Here is a 21,749-nt window from a genome sequence, read left to right as displayed (position 1 = left end):
GAAATGCAGTGGATATAGCGTAATTGGATTTCTTCCAGGGATTTGACAAAAGCGTGTCATTATTTTCGTGCAGAGGAGAGAAGAACAGAAGCTGAATTGTAATAATATTAGTTATTAGCTGTTGATTAGCGTTCAACAACGCTATTTTGTATTTTGAAATATTTTGAAATATTTTGAAATATTTTGTATTTTGTATTGTGGTTGTATTTTGTTGTATTTTGTATTTTGAAATATTTCGGTTGTAAATGGCAATCCCCCTGGTGCTAGTTTAAGCAAAAGAAAGGGGAGTACATTGGAAGGGGACCCCCCCCCCCCATGCCCCACAGGACCTGGTGACAAGTGTACAGGCAAGAAGAATGACTGGAGCCAGAGGCTTGAAAGCCACTTGGACACTCTGTCCACTTCTGCTGTTGTCTTTCCACCTGGGAATAATAGTAACTATAACAAGATCAGCCTTCCTCATAGGTTGTGTGGGTCCAATGAGTTGCTGTGTCAAATGCTCAGAACGGCACCTGGCAGACAGTAAGTATTACATCAGGCTCATTATAGGATTCTTATCCTCTGTCTGCAACCTGACTCGTTTGCACCTCTTTATTCCACGGGAGTGGGAATTGTGGCCAACATCAGCACCCAAGAAGAAACTGGTAAGACTTTCTCTCTGGCTCCAAATGCACAGTAAGGATTCACTGGCCCAGCGCAACTCAGGTGCCCGTCCCTGGGCTAACGGACTGTGGCCAGACAGGCAGTAGGTGAGAGAGAGTGGGGTGGGGGCTAATGGAAGGATAATACGAGGGATGTGATGGTCCAGGGGGAGCTCGTGCTACTTAGGCCCGTCTCTAACGTGACATTCAGTCCTGGGCATATCATTTGAAGAAAACTGTGGATAAATGGAAGATAGACCATGTGAGTGGAGGAGCCTGAGACTACGTCCCACCAGGACCCGTTAGGCCCCTGTGTGTATGAGTTTCTCCAAAATTAACTGATAAATGTTGCTGTGGTCTTTGCTGACTTAAACGTTTCTTACCTAAGCAGGCAGTTTTTCAGGGTAAAAGTAATTTGGACAAGACCTGAGTTTGGTCATCCTTGGTCAGCTGCTCTGTTCTTTGCTGGTCATATAGGTGACCAAGAGTCCGGTAGAAAGCAGGACTATTGTGCGTTGAGTTGTGTCTCCCCCAAATTCATCGGTTGAAGTCCTCACCCCCAGTTCCTCAGGATGTGCCCTTATTTGGAAATGGGGCTGTTGCAGAAGCAATGAGGAAGATGTCATTAAGGTGGACGTAAGTCCAATAAGACTGGCATCCTCGAAAAAAGGGAAAATTAGGGCACAGGGACAGACACAGAGTGCACTGGGTAGGGGGGAGATAGTTGGGTTATACCTTGTGCACTAAGAAGAAAAGACTGTAGGACTGGGGGCGTGCCGACTTGCCCCTTTTGTGCTTTTTGATATTTGCCAGGTTTTCTGTACTTAAAATTTAAAAGAAAGCTACCCAAGTTATTAACTACAAAAGGATAAATAGTAATTTTGCGGTGCAGAAATCTGACACCTTCTGTTTTGGTCAAGTGATCAAAAGTATCTTCACCCCCAGTCACCTCGTTAGTAATGGGACAAATGGACATCAAGTGCCTCCTAATATGATGCTCAAGGAGGACATAACATCATTTCTATGGGATTCCTACCAAAAAGCATGACCAGGATTTGATCACAAGGAAACATCAAACTCCAACTGAGGAACATTCTAGAAAAAAACTGGTTAGCTCTCTTAAAAAGTGTTATAGTCATGAAAGATAAAGACTTGGGAACAGTTTCAGATGAAAGAAAACCGAGGGCATGGGAATGCCACAAGTCATCCTGGGTTGGACCTTTCCAGAAAAAGGACACTAGTGGGGCAGCTGTAAATATTTAAATTGTGTCTGTAGAAGATATTAACATTTGGGGAATCTAAGAAAAGGCTCTACAGGAATTCTTTGAGAGATTTTTTTCAACCATTTTGTAGGTCTGAAATTATTTCCAAACTGAAAAGTGCAAAGACAAAAATTACATCAGAAGACCAAGCAACATAAAAATGGTCTCTTCAAAGATCTGTATCAAATACTTCAATAGCTAGTGAAAATAATCATACGAACTTTAAGGCAAAGCTGAAATGGAAATCCCATTTAGTGAAATAACAAGATTAGTACAAGAATGGCTGAAAACCGAATTTCCCGTCAAAGAAGTTAATATTCTGAATAGGAAAACTTCCAAGTTCACTTCTGTCTTTGGACAATCTCTCTCTCTAGGGGGCCTGGGTGGCTCGCTCGGTTGAGCGTCCAACTCTTGATTTCAGCTCAGGTCATGACCTCGTGGTTTGTGAGATCGAGCCCCTGCATCGAGCTCTGGGCTGACAGTGTAGCATCTGCTTGGGATTCTCTCTCTCTCCCTCTCTCTCTGCCCCTCCCCTGCTCTCTCTCTGTCAAAGTAAATAAGTAAACATTAAAAAATTAAAAAGAAAGAAAAAGAAATATCCCTTTGTCTAAATGTCCTCATTGGTAATTTAGTAAAAATATCTTGGGGGAGATGCAATTCTTATAAATACCTAGGATACATTTGGTGCAAATGGGGAAGGTATTCTCAACTCTAGAATTTTGAAACTATCTACTCCAAGTCCCAAAAACAGGAATCTATATTACAAGACTGCTAATATGCCAAAATTAAAATCTGGTTAGTAACTGTTTATATTTAAAAACTTAAAACATGTTCATGTTTAGACTTGTACACTGAAAGCTAGAAGACATTAATAAAAGAAATTAAAGAAGACACAAATAAGTGGAAGGGTGTTTTGCCCTCAGGGGTTAAAATAATTTGACACTGATGGGGGCCTGGGTGGCTCAGTCGGTTAAGCATCCGACTTCGGCTCAGGTCACGATCTCACAGTTCGTGAGGTTAAGCCCCACGTCAGGTTCTGTGCTGACAGCTCAGAGCCTGGAGCCTGCTTGGGATTCTGCGTCTCCCTCTCTCTGTGCCCCTCCCCCACTGTGCTCTGTCTCTTTCTGTCTCTCAGAAATAAACATTAAAAAAAAAAAAAAAAAAGAATTTGACACCATGAAGATGTCCTTACTACCAAAGAAATCTACAGATTCAATGCAATCCGTATCACAATTCCAATGGCATTTTTCATAGAAATAAAACAAAGAATCCTCATATGAAATCCTCATATGAAACTATAGAAGACGCTGAAGAGGCAAAGCAATTTGGAGAAACAAGAACACAGCTGGAGGCATCACATGCTCTGACTTCAAACTCTGTTGCAAAGCTGTAGTAACGAACACGGTTTGGCATTGGCATAAAAAGAGACACATGGATCAATGGAACAGAGTAGAGTGCTCAGAAAGAAAATAAAATCATCCATTTATGATTAATCAATTAAGAAAAAAAGCCAAGAATACACAACGGGGAAAGGACAGTCTTTTCAATGTTGCTAGCCACATGCAAAAGAATGAAACTGGACCACTCTCTTAACACCAGACACAGAAATTAACTTGAAATAGATTAAAGACTTGAAGGTAAGACCCAAAACCATAAAGATCCTAGAAGGAGACAGAGGTAGTAGTAAGTTTCTTGACATCAATCTTGGGGATGATGTTTTGGATCTGGCTCCAAAAACAAAGACAACAAAAGTATAAATAAGTAAGAGGAACTATATCAAGCTAAGAAGCTCCTGCAGAGCAAAGGAAATCATCAACAAAAGGAAAAGGCAACCTGTACTGAATGGGAGAAAATCATACACGCGATAAGGGATTAACATCTAAAATATACAAAGAATTCGTAAAACTCGATACCAAACAAACAATTCAATTAAAAAATGGGCAGAAAATCTGGGGTGCCTGGGTGGCTCAGTTGGTTGAGTGACCGACTTTGGCTCAGGTCATGATCTCACCGTTCGTTAGTTGGAGCCCCGCATCGGGCTCTGTGCTGATGGCTCAGAGCCTGGAGCCTGCTTCGGATTCCGTGTCTCCCTCCCTCTCTGCCCGTCCCCTGCTCATGCACTGTTCCTCTGTCTGTCTCTCAAAGAATAAATAATCAATAACAAAATGTTTTTTAAAAATGGGCAGAAAATCTGAACAGCTATTTTTCCAAAGGCATACGATGGCCAACAGGTACATGAAAAAGTACTCATTGTCACTAATAATCAGGAAATGCAAATCAAAACCACAACGAGATATCATCTCACACCTGTCAGAATGGCTATTGTCAAAAAGACAAGAAATAACAAGTGTTGAAGAGGATGTGGTGAAGAGCCAACCCTTATGCCCTGTTGGTGGGAATGGAAATTGGTGCAGCCAAAATGGAAAACAGCATGGAAGTTCCTCAAAAAATTCAAAAGAAAGCTAACATATGATCTAACAATTTCACTGGCAGGTATTTACCTGGAGAAAATGAAAGCACTAACTCATAAAGACATACGCACCCCAAGTTCACTGCAGCATTATTTACAATAGCTAAGACACAGAAACAACCTCACCGTCCATCAGTGGATGAATGGATAAAGAATGCAGTGTCATATACACAATGGAATGTTATTCAACATAAAAAAAGAATGGAATCTTGTCATTTGCAAGAACATGGATGGACCTTGAGGGCGTTACACTAAACGTAATAAGTCAGAGAAGTCAGAGAGAGATAAATACCATATGATCTCACTTATATGTGGAATCTAAAACACAACCAACCAACCAAACATCCCCAACCCAAGCTTATAAATACAGAGAACGAACTGGTGGTTGCCAGAGGAAGGGGATGGACAAAACAAAGCTCCATTATAAAATAAATGCATCGTGGGGCGCCTGGGTGGCTCAGTCGGTTAAGCGTAATACTTCAGCTCAGGTCACGATCTCGCGGTCTGTGAGTTCGAGCCCCGCGTCAGGCTCTGTGCTGACGGCTCAGAGCCTGGAGCCTGCTTCCCATTCTGTGTCTCCCTCTCTCTCTGCCTCTCCTCCGTCCATGCTCTGTCTCTCTCTGTCTCAAAAATAAATAAACGTTTAAAAAAAATTTTTTTTAATAAAATAAAATAAATGCATCGTGGGGATATAATGTCTATATGGTAACTATAGTTAATAATACTATGCTGCATATTTGAAAGTAGCAGAGAGAATAGATCTTAAAATTCCTCATCACACATGCAAATATTTTTGGTAGGTATGTATGGTAGCCAATGTTAACTAGCCTTATTGTGGTGACTATTTTGCAATATATGTAAATATCAAATCATGTTGCACACTTGAAACGAATATAATCTTCTATTTCAACTATACCTCAATAAAAAATTAGGAGAAACATACTTTTTATTTCTGGTATCTGGCACTTCTCTCTCACTGCCCAAGCTTTTACTGAGAATGGTGTTAAATCCATATTTTAAAAATCCATCAACAAATTCTGAGCTTGAATAGTTAAAATCCTTACCTGCAAGAAAGGGTAATGAGAGTCACGTAAGTAACAAGTTTACTAATGTCGCTTTGATCAAGGACCATAAGAACAACTATATCCTGAATTCACTCCTTTTATAATGAGTCAGAGTCATTATCCTGGAACCTAACTACCCCCTGGATGACAAGATTAAAATCAGCAGATTCCTTAGAAAAGTATGAACAAGCCAGTCTTTGGTCACTCAGTCCCTCTAGGGAAGGATGTGTTCAGCCTCCTTGGTCCCATCATGATTCACAGTGGTCCTGAGATTGTAGCTGAGGGATTTCCGGAAGGGGGCTCGAACCCCTCCCCCGCCCCACATTCATTCCATTGCAGAGAATAAAAAATGCCACTGGCCATTTTTTAATAGCAAGATGCCAGGGGCGCCTGGGTGGCTCAGTTGGTTAAGCATCCGACTTCAGCTCAGGTTATGATCTCATGGTTTGTGAGTTCGAGCCCTGCATCGGGCTCTGTGCTGACAGCTCGGAGCCTGGAGCCTGCTTCGGATTCTGTGTCTCCTCCTCTCTTGCCCCTCCCCAACTTGTGCTCTATGTCTCTCAAAAAATAAATAAATATAAAAATTAAAAAAATAACAAGATGCCAGAGGCCACCCCCAAATTACCAGTCCTAACACAAAACGAAGTTGGAGTAAATTTCCTCTTAAGAGAGAAAAATTCTCAGATGTCAATGAACAAATAAAATGTAATCACAAAAGATAAACAGAATGAACTAGAATGGTTAAAAGTAAAAGAAGGGTCTAAGAAGGCAGGAGTCAAAATATCATTTAAAAAGTACAGAATTTGGGGCACCTAGGTGGCTCAGTCAGTTGAGCGTCCGACTTTGGCTCAGGTCATGATCTCGCGGTCCGTGAGTTCGAGCCCCGCGTCGGGCTCTGTGCTGACAGCTCGGAGCCTGGAGGCTGCTTCGGATTCTGTGTCTCCCTCTCTCTCTGCCCCTCCCCTGCTCATGCTCTGTCTCTCTCTGTCTCAGAAATAAATTAAAAAAAAAAAAAAGTACAGAATTCATCGGAAGCAACATCCAGAAAGTCATTTTATACTCACAATAAGTTATAATAAAGACTAAATAATAATGAGCTTGCAGACATCAAATGATGCTACAGCAAAATACGTTAAAATCATTAGAGATATCAATATATACCTGCCACAAGTAGTAATGGAATATTTTAAGAACAACTCTAAGTCAGAGAAAAAGTTAGAAAGAACCTGATAAATGTCATTAGCACTATTTCCTTAGTGGATTTGAATTTTGCTTTGTTTTTGAAGAATGAACTTTCTTTTCCAATGCCTACGGAGTGCTTTCCAAAACCGATATAAAAGGCTATATTATATACAAAAGGGATTCTCTTCAGGATGCAGTAACCCCATTTCCCCTAAGCCCTCTTTCCTGCACCTGAGAAATCCTGAACGTAACACAATAGATGGGCATAGGAGGGCTCAGAAAAGGGGAAATAAGGAGGCAGATGCCTCAGGACTGGAGGAAGGACATGGGAGCTCCTAATTTCCTCGCTGCCTCCCGCATCTCCCAGACAGAGGTCTGTAGAAGCCTCCCAGCAGAACCACCAATGGCACAGGCCAAAAAGCCTCCCAGATAAGTCTGTTCCCTCCAGCCACAGGGCGGGGAGGGGGGGAGGCAAACCAAGAAATCCTTTGGACAAACCTAATCAAGTCAAGCAGAAGTGGGAGAACCACACCACCCCCCGGGGCAGGGAGGAGGCCTTCCACCACACCCAAGGGAGTAAAGGGCAGTGGTGTGGGTGGGACTGAGCAGAACCCACCCTCCTATCCCCCTTCGTGGCAGAAGCAGCAGGGCTCTGATTACCTGGGGGGTGCGGGCAGGCTGGGCGGGGAGCTGCCCCTCGGTAAGCCGGCCTGGGGGAAACAGGTGACACTCTCATTCTCCCCCAGATAGCGCCGTGGCAATAGCAATGCTGAGCCTCCAAGCCCAGCTGGCAGCGAAGAGGCTTCTGGAGGGGACGCAAGGTGGGGCTCGTCACCATTCCACATAGCCCCTGCCCCTCACGTTAGCAGGGCCCAGTGGAGAGCTAACCCTCTACCCCACCCGGTGGCAATAAGAGAAGCAGGTTATGCAAAGCTGGACACTGACTCTGCTTCTCCTGTCTCCTAACTGGCTGTCCGCGAGGCCCACTGGGGAGCTAACTCCAAGACAACAACTTCATGCACGTCTGTGCCTCATTTTACCAAAGCGGGAGCTGAACTCCTCCCCTCCCCCAGGGTGATCCCTGGCTGCAGGAATGGTGTCAGCAGACCCAGTGGGGAAACTGAGAATACCTCCCACCTGGCCCACCCTTGTGCTGCAGGGGATGGCCCCTAATAAAGAAGCTTAATTAGGACCCGGTGTTGCATAATATCCCAAAGGCCCAGAATACAATCGAAAACCCATTCTCACGCCAAGAACCAGGGATCTCAAATTGAATGAAAAGACAATACAGAGATGAATCAGAGGTCAGAATGATCTGACTTCTCATGCTAAAGCAGTCATCAGAAGAATGTTTGGAAACAAATGGAAAAGGGAAAATCTCAGCAAAGAAACACAAGTTATATTTTAAAAAATGGAAGATATAGAACTAAAAACCACAATGGTCTAAATAAAAAAACCTCACTGGACCGGCTTAATAGTAGAGCGATGATGGCTGATCAGTGAAATCCACCGGATCTGAACAACAGAGAAAGCAGACAGGAAAAAAATGCAGAGTTTCAGGAACCTGCACGCTGACGACGAAAAGAGCCGATCCGTGTGTTATCGGAGCCCTGGGGGAGGAGTCAGAGTAGGACTGAAAAAGTACTCTGGAAATAAGGCTGGAAACTCCCCAAATTTGGTGAAAGTTGGACATCTATAGACTCAGAGGAGACTGAACAAAACCCCAACAGGATAAACCAAAGAAATGCATGTCGGGCCACATCATAACTAAATTTCTGAAAACTGAAGGCAAAGGAAAACTTTTGAAAGTGGCCAGAGAGAAGAGAAGTAGGACTCACAGAGGATCAATCTGAATGGCCGTGGATTTCTCGTTTGACATCGAGGAGGAGGCGGGGCACCTGGGTGGCTCAGTCGGTTGAGCGTCCGACTTCGGCTCAGGTCATGATCTCACGGTTTGTGAGTTCTAGCCCCGCATTGGGCTCTGTGCTGACGGTTCGGAGCCTGGAGCCTACTTCAGATTCTGTGCCTCTCTCTCTCTCTCTATCTCTCTCTCTCTCTCTCTGCCCCTCCCCCACTCACACTGTCTCTCTCTCTCCCTCAAAAATAAATAAACGTTAAAAAAATTTTGAAATTGTGGAGGAGGGAAGGAAGTGACAGAACATTTCTGAATGCTGCAAGAAAAGAACTGTCAATAAGCAAATTCTACATTCCTCAAAAATATCCTTTGGGAATTATGAGAAAATAAAGACACTCCTAAGTGAAGAAAAACTAAGAATTTGTAACCTGCCCTTAAAGAACAGCAAAAGTAAGTTCTCTAAACAAAAAGGAAATGATAACAGAAGGGTGGGACTTCAGATAAGAAAAAAGAACATCAAAATGGATAAAAATAGGGACAAAATAATAGGCTGTCCTTTTCATGAGTTTCTTTTTTTCATTGTTTTAATGTTTATTTATTTGAGAGAGCAAGACCGAGTGGGGGAGGGACAGAGAAAGAAGGGAAGAGAGAGAATCTCAACCAAGCTCTGCCCTGTCCATGCAAAGCCTGATGTGGGGCTGGAACTTAGAAACCATGAGTTCATGACTTGAGCTGAGTCAGGAGTCAGACGCTTAACCGACTGAGCTATGGAGGCACCCCTATCATGAGTTTCTTAAATCATATTTGGTGTCTGAAACAACAATTATAGCACCAGGTAATGTGACGCTCAATGCGGAAGACAAGTAAATTTTTTAATTGAGGAGGGCTAAGGGACTGCTTACACTTTACTTGAAGTGGAAAAACATCAATTCAAGGAGACTGTTAAGTTACAGATGGATTGCATGATACCTACAGCAACCCCGAGCGAAACCATACAAAGCAATCTGTTGAAAAAAAAAAAAAAACAGTATAAAATAAATCAAAACGGAATTTTGAAAAAATGTTCCAGTAACTCACAGAAAGGAAAGAAAAGGGAAACACAAGATTGAGAAACAGAGGGAACAAATGAAAAACTGGCTAAGAAACTCTGACATCAATAACTGTCTTAAATACAAATGATCTAAATATACCAATTAAAAGCCTAGATTTACAGAGATTTAAAAAATGTTCCAATAATATGCTATTCTACAAGCACCTTACTTCAATGAAACATAGGTTGATTGATAGTAAAAGGATAGAAAAGGATATATTTGCAAATATTAATCAAAAAAGCAGCTCCTGGCTGGCTCAGTGGGTAGAGCCTATGACTCTTGATCTCGGGGTCATGAGTTTAAGCCCCACTTTGGGCATGGAGCCTACTTAAAAAAGAAAAGCAGGGGTGGATCTATTAATATTAGATAAAATAGACCAGAGAAAATTCCTAGAGACAAAGAGAGACATTACCTTATGATAAAAAGCTCAGTGCACCAGCAAGACATAATGATTCCAAATACAAACACATCAAAAAAGAGCCTCAAAACACACGAAGCAAAAGCTGATAGAGTTAAAGTAGAAACTGACAAACCCATAAATACAGTTGGGGGTCTTCAACCCCCACCCTTAGCAATTGACAGAACTACTAGCCAAAAACTCAGCGAGGACACAGAAGAACTGAACAATACAATCACCCAACAGGATCTAACCGATGTGGATGTAAAGAACACCGTACCCAAAAAGAGCAAATACGCATTTTTTTCAAGTGTGCATGGAGCAGTCACCAGAGACAGAGCATATCCTGGATCCTGAAACAAACCTCAAAAAAAAAAAACTCTAAAAGAATTGAAATCATAGAGTATATTTTCAGACTATAAATGAACCAAACTAGATTATCGGTAGTAGACGCTAGAGAATTATTCCATGAGTTGGAAATTAAAAAACCCATTTCCAAATAATCCAAAGAGAAAGTCTCAAAGGGAATATAAAAATATACAGAACTGAATGAAAATGAAAATTCATCATTTCAAAAGTGGAGCCTGCTTGGGATTCTCCCTCTCTCCTTCTCTTTCTGCCCCTCCCCTGCTTTCTCTCTCTCGAGACAAAACAAACAAAACAAAACAAAACCCAGCAGGCTTTTTTGTAGACGTTGACAATATGTTTCTAAAACCTATATGAACAAGCAAAAGATCTAGAATAACCAAAACAGTTTTTTCAAGTTTATTTATTTATTCTGAGAGAGAGAGAGAGAGAGAGAGAGCATTGGGGAGGGGCAGAGTGAGAGGGAGAGAGAGAATCCCAAGCAGGCTCCCAACTGTCAGTGCAGAACCCAACGTGGGACTCGAATTTGCAAACTGTGAGATCATGACCTGAACGGAAATCGCGTCAGCCACTTAACCAGCTGAGCCACCCAGGCACCCCAAAACAATTTTTGAAAAGAATGAGAATAGAGTTCAGAAAGACACCCAACAAAAACAGTCAACTGGTTTTTGACAGAGATGGCAAGATGGAAAAAGGGAGCTTTTTCAACAAGTGGTGCTGGATGAAATGGATATCCACCTAGGGGAAATGAACATTGATCCCTACCTCACATCATGGCCCTGATGTAAAATATAAAGTAAAACCTAAACTTTCTATAAGAAAACACAGAAGGGAATCTGAGAACTTGAGGTAGGCGAAGGTTACTTTGATAAAACATAAAAAACATGAACCATACAAGAAAATGGGACGGACTGAACATCAAAATTTAAAATTGTTCTTCTTGGAGGCACCTGGATGGCTCAGTTGGTTAAGCAGATGATTCTTTTTTTTTTAATTTTTTTTTAACGTTTATTAATTTTTTGATAGAGAGAGACAGAGCGTGAGTGGGAAAGGGGCAGAGAGAGAGGGACGCACAGAATCCGAAGCAGGCCCCAGGCTCTGAGCTGTCAGCACAGAGCCCGACGCGGGGCTGGAACTCGCGGACCGTGAGATCATGACCTGAGCCGAAGTTGGACGCCCAAACGACCGAGCCACCCAGGCGCCGCATAGCATCTCATTGTTGATTTCAGCTCAGGTCATGATCCCAGGGTTGTGGGATCGAGCCCTGAGTAGGGCTCCATGCTGGCTGCTTAAGATTCTCTCCCTCAAAAATAAATAAGTAAATAAGTAAATAAACAAATAAATAAAAATAAGTGAAATCAATAAATAAAGCAGAATAAATATAATATCAAATAAATAAATAAAGCCAAATAAGGAAAAATAGAAAGTAAAAGGATAAAATAAAATTGTCCTCCTTGAATGACACCACTGAAAAGAGAATTTTAAAAAGTACAGCATGGTGACTATGGTTAACAATGCTATATTGTATATTTGGAAGTTGCCAAGACAGATCTCATCACAAGAAAAAAGATTTTAACTGTGTGTGTGATGGCTGTTAACAAAAATCATTGTGGTGATTATTTTGCAATATATACACATACCAAATCATTATGCTCTACTCTAAAACTAATACAGTGCTTTTTGTCGATAAAAAAGAGAATAAAAAGACGAGGCATAGACTTGTACTATTTGCAACTCACATATCAAAGGCCTCAAATCCAAAATACATTTTAAAAAGTCTTAAAAGGGGCGCCTGGGTGGGTCAGTCGGTTAAGCAGCCGACTTCGGCTCAGGTCATAATCTCGCGGTCCGTGAGTTCGAGCCCCACGTCGGGCTCTGTGCTGACAGCTCAGAGCCTGGAGCCTGTTTCAGATTCTGTGTCTCCCTCTCTCTGACCCTCCCCCGTTCATGCTCTGTCTCTCTCTGTCTCAAAAATAAATAAACGTTAAAAAAAATTTTTTTTTAATGAATAAATAAATACATAAAAAGTCTTAAAAATCGAGGCACCTGGGTGGCTCAGTCAGTCTCTCTCTCAAAATAAAATAAAAACATTAAAAAAAATTTTTTTTAAGTCTTAAAAATCAGAAGACAAACATCCCAATTTAAAAATGGACAAAAGACAGGAAGAGACATGTTACAAAAGATGATATATGGGTGGTCATTAAGCACATGAAAAGGTGCTCAAAATTATTAGTCCCCAGGGAAATGCAAATTAAGATCACAACGATACCATTGGTTACCCATTCGAATACCTAACATCTAAAAAGCTGACCGTGTCAAATGTTGGCGAAGATTTGATTCTCATATGCTGTGGGAAGGGATATTAAATGGCACGCCTACCTTGGAAAACACTTCGTCATTTTTTTTAAAGTTAAGCATAGATCTACCTATATCCCATCTGTCCCAAACCTGGGTGTTTACATAAGAGAAACAAAATATGTCCACACGAAGCCTTGTAATCCATGTTTTCCGCAGCACTGCAATTCATTGCAGAGTATCTACAAATACATTAAAAATGTATAATATTGCAGGGCGCCTGGGTGACTCATTCAGTTGAGTGTCCGACCCTTGATTTCAGCTCAGGTCATGATCCCAGGGTTGTAGGATGACGCCCTGTGTCGGGTTCCATGCTGAGCGTGGAGGCTACTTACGATTCTCTGTCTCTCCCTCTGCCCTTCTTCCGGGCTTGTGCTTTCCCTAAAATTTATATGTAGTAAAAATACTTCCCCTTAAAATGGCTAATGGAGAAAATGAAAATACTTACTCAATTTGAAAAAGGATTTCTGTGGTTTGGTTTCTTCTTCATCGGGACTTTCAAATCTCACATACGGTCTTGGAATTTCCTCTGAGCCATGAGTAACTTGCCGATGAAATTTTTGTTCAAGGGACCAAACTGAGGCAGGCTCCTGGGTTCTCTTGTCCAAGTTGCTCACATGATTGTGGTTGATAAATACATACAACAGAGCTGTCCAGATCCCAAATGTCAAGGATCCATACAGTAAAGTTTGAATTAAAATGCCTCTCATTGTAAACCTAGCATTTTTGAAGGCTCATTTGTTAATTTCCTAAATCAGAAGAATTTAAAAGAAGCTATGTTAGATACTCCCATGACTTATAGATCATCTACTTGGTTTAAATTCAATTTTCAGTGTTTTCGAAACAGACACATTTCTACGTATGCATCGTATACTTTGATGGGCTGAAGTCGATCTCATTTTCTATTAGCAAAACCTCTTCAAACGGGTATTCAGAAGATCACTTCCCACCAAGGGAAGTGACCCCAGATGGCGGCTCCGGCCCAGGAAAGAGGTAGCCCGCCTTGGAATGGGGGCTCTAGTGAGCTCTGGCACTCAACCCCTCCCCTAAAAGGAGATAGGTCAAAAGAACATCAGATTTGATAGATTCTTTGGGGCGGGCAAGTGCAAGTCGGTGTCCTATCTGGTGGTAAAAATTAAGGAATGATGTTTGTAGAATGATGAAGCTGTAGGCACTGGCTACCGTATTAATCAAAACATCACATAGATTCGTAGGGAAAATACGATTTCCCATGCTGTCCGCGCCGTCTGCCACAGGGCTCAGACTCACCAACTGTGGGATCACCACCTGAGTTGAAATCCAGAGTCAGATATTTAACCCAGGGAGCCACCCAGGTGCTGGGGTGGGGGTGGGGAAAGCTAAGATTTTAAAAAAATGGAAGTCACGTCAGAAAAATGAAGTGAATGTGCAAAACAAGCCAAGAAGCAGAAGCCTAGGAATATTATTTAAAATATGAAGGTTTGACTGTCATAAGAAATATATTAAAAGAGTCTAAAGCCATTGCTTTTGGAGAGTTGAACTGGGGATTAGGGTAGAATTGGGCAGGGGCCTGCCGACTCTCTTTATAAGATTTGGTTTTATTTTTTTGTGTATACATTACTTTGGAAAAAATTTAAAAATAAGGATTGCAAACTGTGTCTATCAAATGGCATCATTGTAATAAACACATGTGTATATAGCAGCGTTTCTCTCCCACCCCAACCTTTTATTTTTTTTTTAATTTTTTTTTAACATTTATTTATTTTTGAGACGGAGAGAGACAGAGCATGAACAGGGGAGGAGCAGAGAGAGAGGGAGACACAGAATCCGAAACAGGCCCCAGGCTCCGAGCTGTCAGCACAGAGCCCGACGCGGGGCTCGAACTCACGGACCATGAGATCATGACCCGAGCCAAAGTCGGACGCTTAACCGACCAAGCCACCCAGGCGCCCCATCCCACCCCAACCTTTTAAATCAAGTGACAGCCTGGCGGCTGGAAGAGGGAATCAAGGATACGAACCCCAAGCTCTCCAGCATCACTCTCTTTCTAGGACCTCCTGGTGCGGGTCCTCCTCACGCTCTGACTCAAGTATCTTCCTCCACATTTGACCATGTAGTATCGTCTCCCATTTTTACCCTTTCTAGGACTCGAGGGAAGAGGCGGGCTTCTGAAGTGTAGACCTCAGGCCAGCACTAGGAACCAGCCTGCCCACCCGCTCTGGCTCTTAACCGCTCTTGTTCACAGCAGAGACCCCACAGGACTCAGGACCCACAACAATTCCATGGCATCAAACCACCCGGTCAGCACCTTGCCCCCCAAACACCTGAACACACCTGGATATGATGTCTTACGCGGTGGTGCCACCAGGTCACTGCGTGGGACCCCGCTGCCCGAGTACTGGCTCATGGTTGAGACCCTCCCCCAGGGTTACCGCTGGTGGGGGCAAGCGGCTTTGTCCAAAGTTTCCCCCTCCCTGAGGCAACTCATGTTTAAAGACCGGCTGATGAGCCCAACTTGCTTATTTCAACTTGAGATGACTCTGAGGACTCATCCGGCCCAGAGATTTCCACAGAAGTCCCTGTGGCAGCCACGTCACTGTCTAGCCTTTCTGTTGTGAAAATGAAGGAAACGAAACTTTGTTCAGAATGGAGTCAGGAGGCCGGCAGGGGGCGCTCTCATCTCCAGCACTCCCCGTCAATTGTAGCCCCAACTCCTGGAGCATCTTGCAGAGGACCCGCACTCTACTATCCCTGCAGGAGGACGGAAGGTTTCCTCCTCCCCCGGCAACAGCCCAGCCAATGAGGGACAGTCACAGCTCAGCCAATGAGAAGCCGCTATACTGTGAACGTCCAGTTTACTCCAATGAACTCTTAGTTTACAGCAGCCTTCCCGACGTCCCCCTTTCCTCTATAAAAGAGCCTCTTTAGTCTCCAGACTTGCCTGTGGTTTTGCCTTGCTTCTGCAGGTTGGCGGTTCTCCACTATTACCAAATAAATCCATTTTTGCTGGCGAGATAACCGGCAGTTTTATTATTTTTATTTTTACTTTTAAATGTTTATTTTGAGACAGAGAGTAGGAGTGGGGAAGGGGGAGAGAGAGATGGAGACACAGAATCCGAAGCAGGCTCCAGGCTCCAGCTGTCAGCCCAGGGCCAGATGGGGGTGGGGATGGGGGGGCCTGGAACCCACCAGTTGTGAGATCACGACCTGAGCCGAGTCGGAGGCTTAACCAACTGAGCCACCCAGATGCCCCGCAGCAGCTTTATTTTTAAGGTTAACATTGCTTGACCCAGTTTCCTTTGCTTGCAGGTGTTCCCCCAAACCCATGCCAATAAAGTGCCGACACGCAAATCTCAGTCCCAAAGTCTGTTTCTGAGGATCTTGACCTACGAAAGTTGGTAGTGGGGTGGTCCTGCGAAACAGACACCAAAGTGGGATTTTGGGGGGTGCATCACCGCTCGCCCGCTGGCCTTAAGGACCCCCCATGCTGGTGGAAAGGCAGCGTTCGACTAGAACGCAGCAGGCTGGAGCAGTGCGCTTGTTACGGCTTCACCAGTGGCCAACTGGTGGGAAGGAAAGTTCTGGTTGGTGCATTTGGGAGCTGGGGGCAGGGAAAAGTAATTATAAAAGCTGAAGAATCAAAATGTTTGGTGTTGGGTGCTACAGACGCATTTGAGAAAGACAAAAGAAAGGCTGAGGGTGACGAGTCCCCACTTTAAGGCAAAGTATCAATCTCACTTCCTTGGCAACACATAAAGGGATTCGCATCTCCTACGTTGGAAGGGCAGAGAAAGCTGAGACTCATGTGCAGGGCTTGGTGATAGGGCAGCGAGACTCCGAGGAAGGTGACTCCAGGGAAGGAGGGAGAAGCTAAGACTTGGGATGGGGGTGTGTGGGTGGAGGGCCATGAGGACCCACCCTGTGGATCTACAGAAATGGCCCATTGCTCCTGTGCTTGAGGATGCTTGGCAAGCCACGCACGACCTTCCTCTGGATCCCCCCACCCCCAGTCCTCTCCTGACCGCCAGATCAATAATTAGGGTCAAGTGACAGCATAGCCTGGCTGGGAATGTGCTAGTCCTGCTCAGGGAGGAAAGAGTGTGTCCCCAGGGAACTGCAGAACCCAGGCATCACTATCCAACCGGATCAGGGTCCTGTGCATGGGCTGAGACCTGAGGATTCTAGATCAAGGGAGGGGGTGTAAGATTGGATTGGGGGAGGGGCGCCTGGGTGGCTCAGTCGGTTGAGCCTCCCGCTCTTGATACCTGCTCAGGTCGTGATCTTGCGGTCCATGAGATGGGCCCCACATTGGGCTCCAGCCGAGTGTGGAGCCTGCTCGGGATTCCCTCTCTCCCCCTCCTCCCTCTCTCTCTGCCCCTCCCCAACTTGTGCACGCATGCTCTCTCTCCCTCTCAAAATAAAACATGATAATAATAACGATAATAAAATTGGGGCATTTATTCGTATAGGAGCATCCTCCCAAGACATAGGATTTAACACCCTGACAGAGATCTAGGTTGCACAATGAAGGCCCATTGACTGGAAAAATTACTCTTCAAAAATGCGGTATTCGATTATGCAAAGAAAAAGTGTCAAATGTGTAAGAGAAGAAGACAGCCTCTAACAGGGAGAAATGGGCAGATTCAAATAAGTGGGAAGAGAATGAAGCCGTTTAACTTCTATTAACCCCACTTCTAGAGATTAAAAGTCACATTTTGACACTGTTTTAATTTCCACTGAACACCAAAAGCAATTAGAAACTAACGAAAAACACAAGTGAGGGGAGGCAGATTGCATACACAAAATACACATGTGGGGTCATGCTAGGACTAAAACCGGAAAAGAAAATAAATCCATATTGTCTAGAAGGATTCTCGTATATTAAGAAAATTTGGAGCAAATTCTCTACATGTGAACCCGTAGGAAAATCAGCCTCCTCCATTTTTTTTTTTTTTAATTTTACTAATGAAGCTTTCTTATGCAATGTCTTCGTAAAGCAGAGCTCCCCCTGGTTCTCTGGAATATGGACCTCATCTCTGCCCCACCCCCACTCCCACCAAACGTATACACGCACACACACGCTCACACACACGTACACACTGAAAAACCAAAGCCCTAAACTAAATCTCGATTCACAGCCATCGAGTTTGTTTTAAAGTGTGAGTTTTTAGGGTCAAGAAAACATGGCTATGCTGTCACAACTAAATTCTCTATAAATGATCAGATTTTCAAGAACTGAAGTCGTTATAATGCCCAGCCTACCTCTAGAGTGGTATAGCCCAGCCTCTTATTACAAATCAGATCTTAATCCTAATCCCCAGAGCCAGCATCCCATTCAAGATTCAGCGATTTGATGTGTCGCTTCCACTGAATGCAGGTGGAAGGCACCCCACCCCCCAACTTTGTTCCCATTTTTCTCAGCACGCCGAGGCCACCCACCTACCACCGAGACATTGGCCACTCTGTAGTTGATACGTTGTCTAAGCTGAGTCGCAGGTGAAATTAGGCAGGGGTCTAGGCTGAACGATCTGAAAGATGAGATTTTTTTTTTTTCTGAATGGCCTGGATTCTGAGAAAATACTTGATTGTACTGGGTGACCCTGCCCGCCTTGTACTGCATGCACATGATGTAGCATCAGGCCGTGTCACAAAATCCTATGACATCACACAGGGCATCACCAGCAGCTGGAGGTTCCTGCTTAGAAGCTCCAAGCAGCAGGTGGAATCCAGGACTTCCAGAGTTCAATGGGTCCTTCCAGAGAGTCTTAGAATCCTCATTCCTCAACCAAGGAAATAGGAAAAGCCTCCTATTGGGAAAAATCTAGGCTCAGTCTCATTTTTAGCCTTTTTTTTTTGAAATAAACATGATAAAAATAAGCTTTCAGAACACCTCTCAAGGGACCCAAAGATGAGCCAAAGGGTTGTTTGGCTGCCTTTTAATTTTTTACTCTATATTACTCAATATTTAGATATTAGTACACAAGTTCAGCCAAATGCTTGCGAAATTTCTTCTTAACACGTCTGAGCAGATTTGACCTTTCCCTCACTGAGGAGGCTGACCCTGTTTTGTCGGGGACCCAACATCTGCTTCAAAGTATGTGGTGGGTTGGGTTCTCCCTGGAGAACCAGGAATGAGAGAACAGAGAACATTCTAGATGTCCGGTATTTTTCTGTAGGTATAAAGGACAAGGAAGTCATGGGTACTACCCAGGAGTTGCTTAAGGGAGACAATAATCATGTGAGAAATTAGGGGAAGATACAAGATAAAAAGTGTACTGAGTTGCTACAGCCTGGTGTCCCGACCCAAGAGTCAGGGGGCACTGTTGCCAGAAACGATTCATTAGGGGAAAGAATAACGTAACAAAACAAAACAGAAGGCATAGAACAAACTCATGACGACACTAGGAAGCTGGTAGGTGCTGAAGAGAAGAGGTTAAGAGAAGGAAGATAAAGATTGCAGAGGGGAGGGAACGTGGGGACGAGAGCAAAGTGCACGTGTGACAATGGAGGTAAATCCTGTGGGGTGACCAGAAAGCCTGGAACCTTCCCTAAGGATAAAAGGAAATTAGGAGGTTGAAACAGTGCATGTTTTCTCTCAAATGAGTAGGCAAGTTTCCTCCTAGTTGATTCTAATTAAACAATTACAAGGAGAAACAAAGCAGCCCAGAGTGCTATTCTCAGTCTGAGGAGGAAAAGGGAAACATGGATTTCTTAAGCTAGGTTAAGACTTCAGACTGGGAAACCATCTTTCTGGGCCTGTGTCTTCTGAGGGATAAAGGCAATGCTTAAAACAAAGGGCAGGAAAAAAATCCAAACACCAGAGGGCAGAGAAGCAGAAATAGGAAACGCAAATCGAAAGAAAACGGGCAAAAACATCTGAGTATAAATTTGCCAATTATCACATACCACCCCAGGCATCTGGGCGGGGTGGGGGGCGGGTTGTAAGCTCTTGGAGGAAAGGGCCCCACACTCACCCATTTCTGTGCTCTACGATGCTATATCATGTGATTGGTGCCAGTAGACGTTCACTCAGTAAACCCTCAAATAATTGTCACTCTTAAGACAAAGGACTTGGTAAGCAATGTCCAAAGGTGAATATCTTTGGTGGTAAAAAGGAAACAAAAGGAAGGAGGAGGGAAAAAGAGAATTAAAAATTAATGAAGGAGCCTTAGTCCCAGCTCTGCCTGGTTCTCTCCCACCAGCCCTGCTGGGCTCATTCATCTAAAAACTCCTTTCTGACTGATTCTTTGCTCCAGCGACAAAGGTCTACAGACCTTCCCCACACACTGTTCTTCTAAATTCCTCCATATGCTATTGGTCAGACTTGCCAACATATGCTCTCCTTTGTCTTGAGAACCCTTCAGAAGAATCCAGTCCCCATCCACTCTGGTTCCCAACCATTAAAAGCATCCACTGTGACCATCCTTTTGGATCTGACCATCTCAGGATCTAAGTAGCATGGCCCTTAATAACCACATAGTAAGTTTTCCCATGGAAGTGGGCAATTATGGGTGGGGTTGTGATTTGAGAGGTTCCCCTAGAAATTCATGACCTGCTATCTTAGAATGTGGGGGATTATTTTGGGCCCAGAGCTGGGGATGTGGAGGTGGGGAGAAGGGAGACTCTGGTAATAAGTGTCAGGCAGGGACCTTCCTTTGGCTAATATCCAAGGAGGACCATCTTGTTGGATAGACCATGTGCTGACTGCTTCAATTGTATACCAGTGTTTCGCTTATTTGAGTCAAGGTTATAACAATGAGTGTAAGACAAAGGAATGACAAAACGTGAATATTTGGGGGTGGAGGAAGATTTTTTTTTTTTGTCTTTACACACCTACCTTCCAGTTAGAGTAGCTAAAGGCACTGTGTACTGAGACCTGTGGTAGGCTACCCCAGGAACACAGAGAAAGAACCTGTGGTCCCTATTGTCGAGTGGCTCACATCTCCAATGGGGAAGAAGACATTGTTCAAGACATTGGTTCAAATTCTATTAACAGATTTGGCCAAATGAGACCAGTTCCCCTGGATAAATAATACCAAAATTGCTTTTTTTTTTTTAAGTTTATTTATTTATTTTGGGAGAGAGAGAGAGAGAGAGAGAGAGAATCCCGAGCAGGCTTCATGCTGGGAGTGCAGAGCCTGACACGGAGCTTGAACCCACAAACCGTGAGATCATGACCTGAGCCAAAATCGAGTCAGATGGTTAACACCCAGGTGCCCCCCCAAATTGCTTTTGGTAGATGTTAATCAGTGGCCTCTTGGGTGAACAATTGGTTTTCTCTTTCAATTAATTTAAACAAAACAAAACAAAACAGAATCTTTGGTTCTGGGATGCCAAGAACATCTACCAATGATGCTCTAAAGATGAGAATTACATGAATTTTGGTTAGTTATTCAAAATACTAATGATTTAATGAGAAGGTCTATTTGGAGACTTCTGATGTCGATAGCTTGGTTCACATGGCAAACAGTACTCTTGATTCTGCATTATTTAGAATAGCTTAAACTGGAAGGAACCCAAGTGTCCATCAATGGATGAATGAGTAAGCAAAATGTGTTATCCACGTACAATGGAATCTTTTTTTTTTTTTTTTTTGCCACCCAGGCGCCCTCTTGCCACAGTTCTTTTTTTTTTTTTTCATTTTCTAGCTTTTATTATTATTACTATTTTTAACACAATTTATTATCAAGTTAGCTAACATACAGTGTATACAGTATGCCCTTGGTTTCGGGGGTAGATTCCCATGATTCATCGCTTACAGAAAACACCCAGTGCTCATTCCAACAAGTGTCCTCCTCAATGCCCATCACCCATTTTCCCCTCTTCCCTGCCCCCTTCACCTGAGTTTGTTGAAAAGATGCTCAACATCACTCATTATGCGGGAAACACAAATCAAAGCCACATTGAGATAACCTCCTCACGCCGGTCAGAGTGGCTAAAATGAACAAATCAGGAGACGATAGATGCTGGCGGGGATGTGGAGAAATGGGAACCCTCTTGCACTGTTGGGATGCAAACTGGTGCAGCCACTCTGGCAAACGGTGTGGAGGTTCCTCAAAAAATTAAAAATAGATCTACCCTATGACC

The 21,749-nt window shown here is 43.5% G+C and overlaps 1 protein-coding gene across 5 annotated transcripts in view; it reads right to left on the bottom strand.

The window, feature by feature from the left end:
- GALNTL5 (polypeptide N-acetylgalactosaminyltransferase like 5) overlaps positions 1 to 18,347 on the bottom strand; it is a 56,749-nt gene extending 38,402 nt beyond the window's left edge. The window contains exons 1-3 of one of the 5 annotated variants that reach the window (XM_019424835.2): positions 18,106 to 18,347; positions 13,132 to 13,432; positions 5,317 to 5,437 (exon numbers count right to left, since the gene is read on the bottom strand). In XM_019424835.2, the coding sequence (XP_019280380.2) occupies positions 5,317 to 5,437; positions 13,132 to 13,393 (383 nt within the window). In that variant the 5' untranslated portion in view covers positions 13,394 to 13,432; positions 18,106 to 18,347. Of the gene's footprint in view, positions 1 to 5,316; positions 5,438 to 8,457; positions 8,570 to 13,131; positions 13,433 to 14,996; positions 15,194 to 18,101 lie in introns of those variants that run through there. The other 4 variants (XM_019424833.2, XM_019424832.2, XM_019424834.2 and 1 more) reach the window with 4 other exon arrangements.
- Positions 18,348 to 21,749: the final 3,402 nt, after the last annotated feature.

Source organism: Panthera pardus, unplaced genomic scaffold (assembly GCF_024362965.1).
Source record: "Panthera pardus isolate Hobbes unplaced genomic scaffold, ASM2436296v1 HiC_scaffold_9, whole genome shotgun sequence".
In the NCBI taxonomy this organism is placed as follows: domain Eukaryota; kingdom Metazoa; phylum Chordata; class Mammalia; order Carnivora; family Felidae; genus Panthera; species Panthera pardus.
Note: the sequence above shows the minus strand (reverse complement) of the source record. Positions and strands in the feature narration are given on the sequence as shown.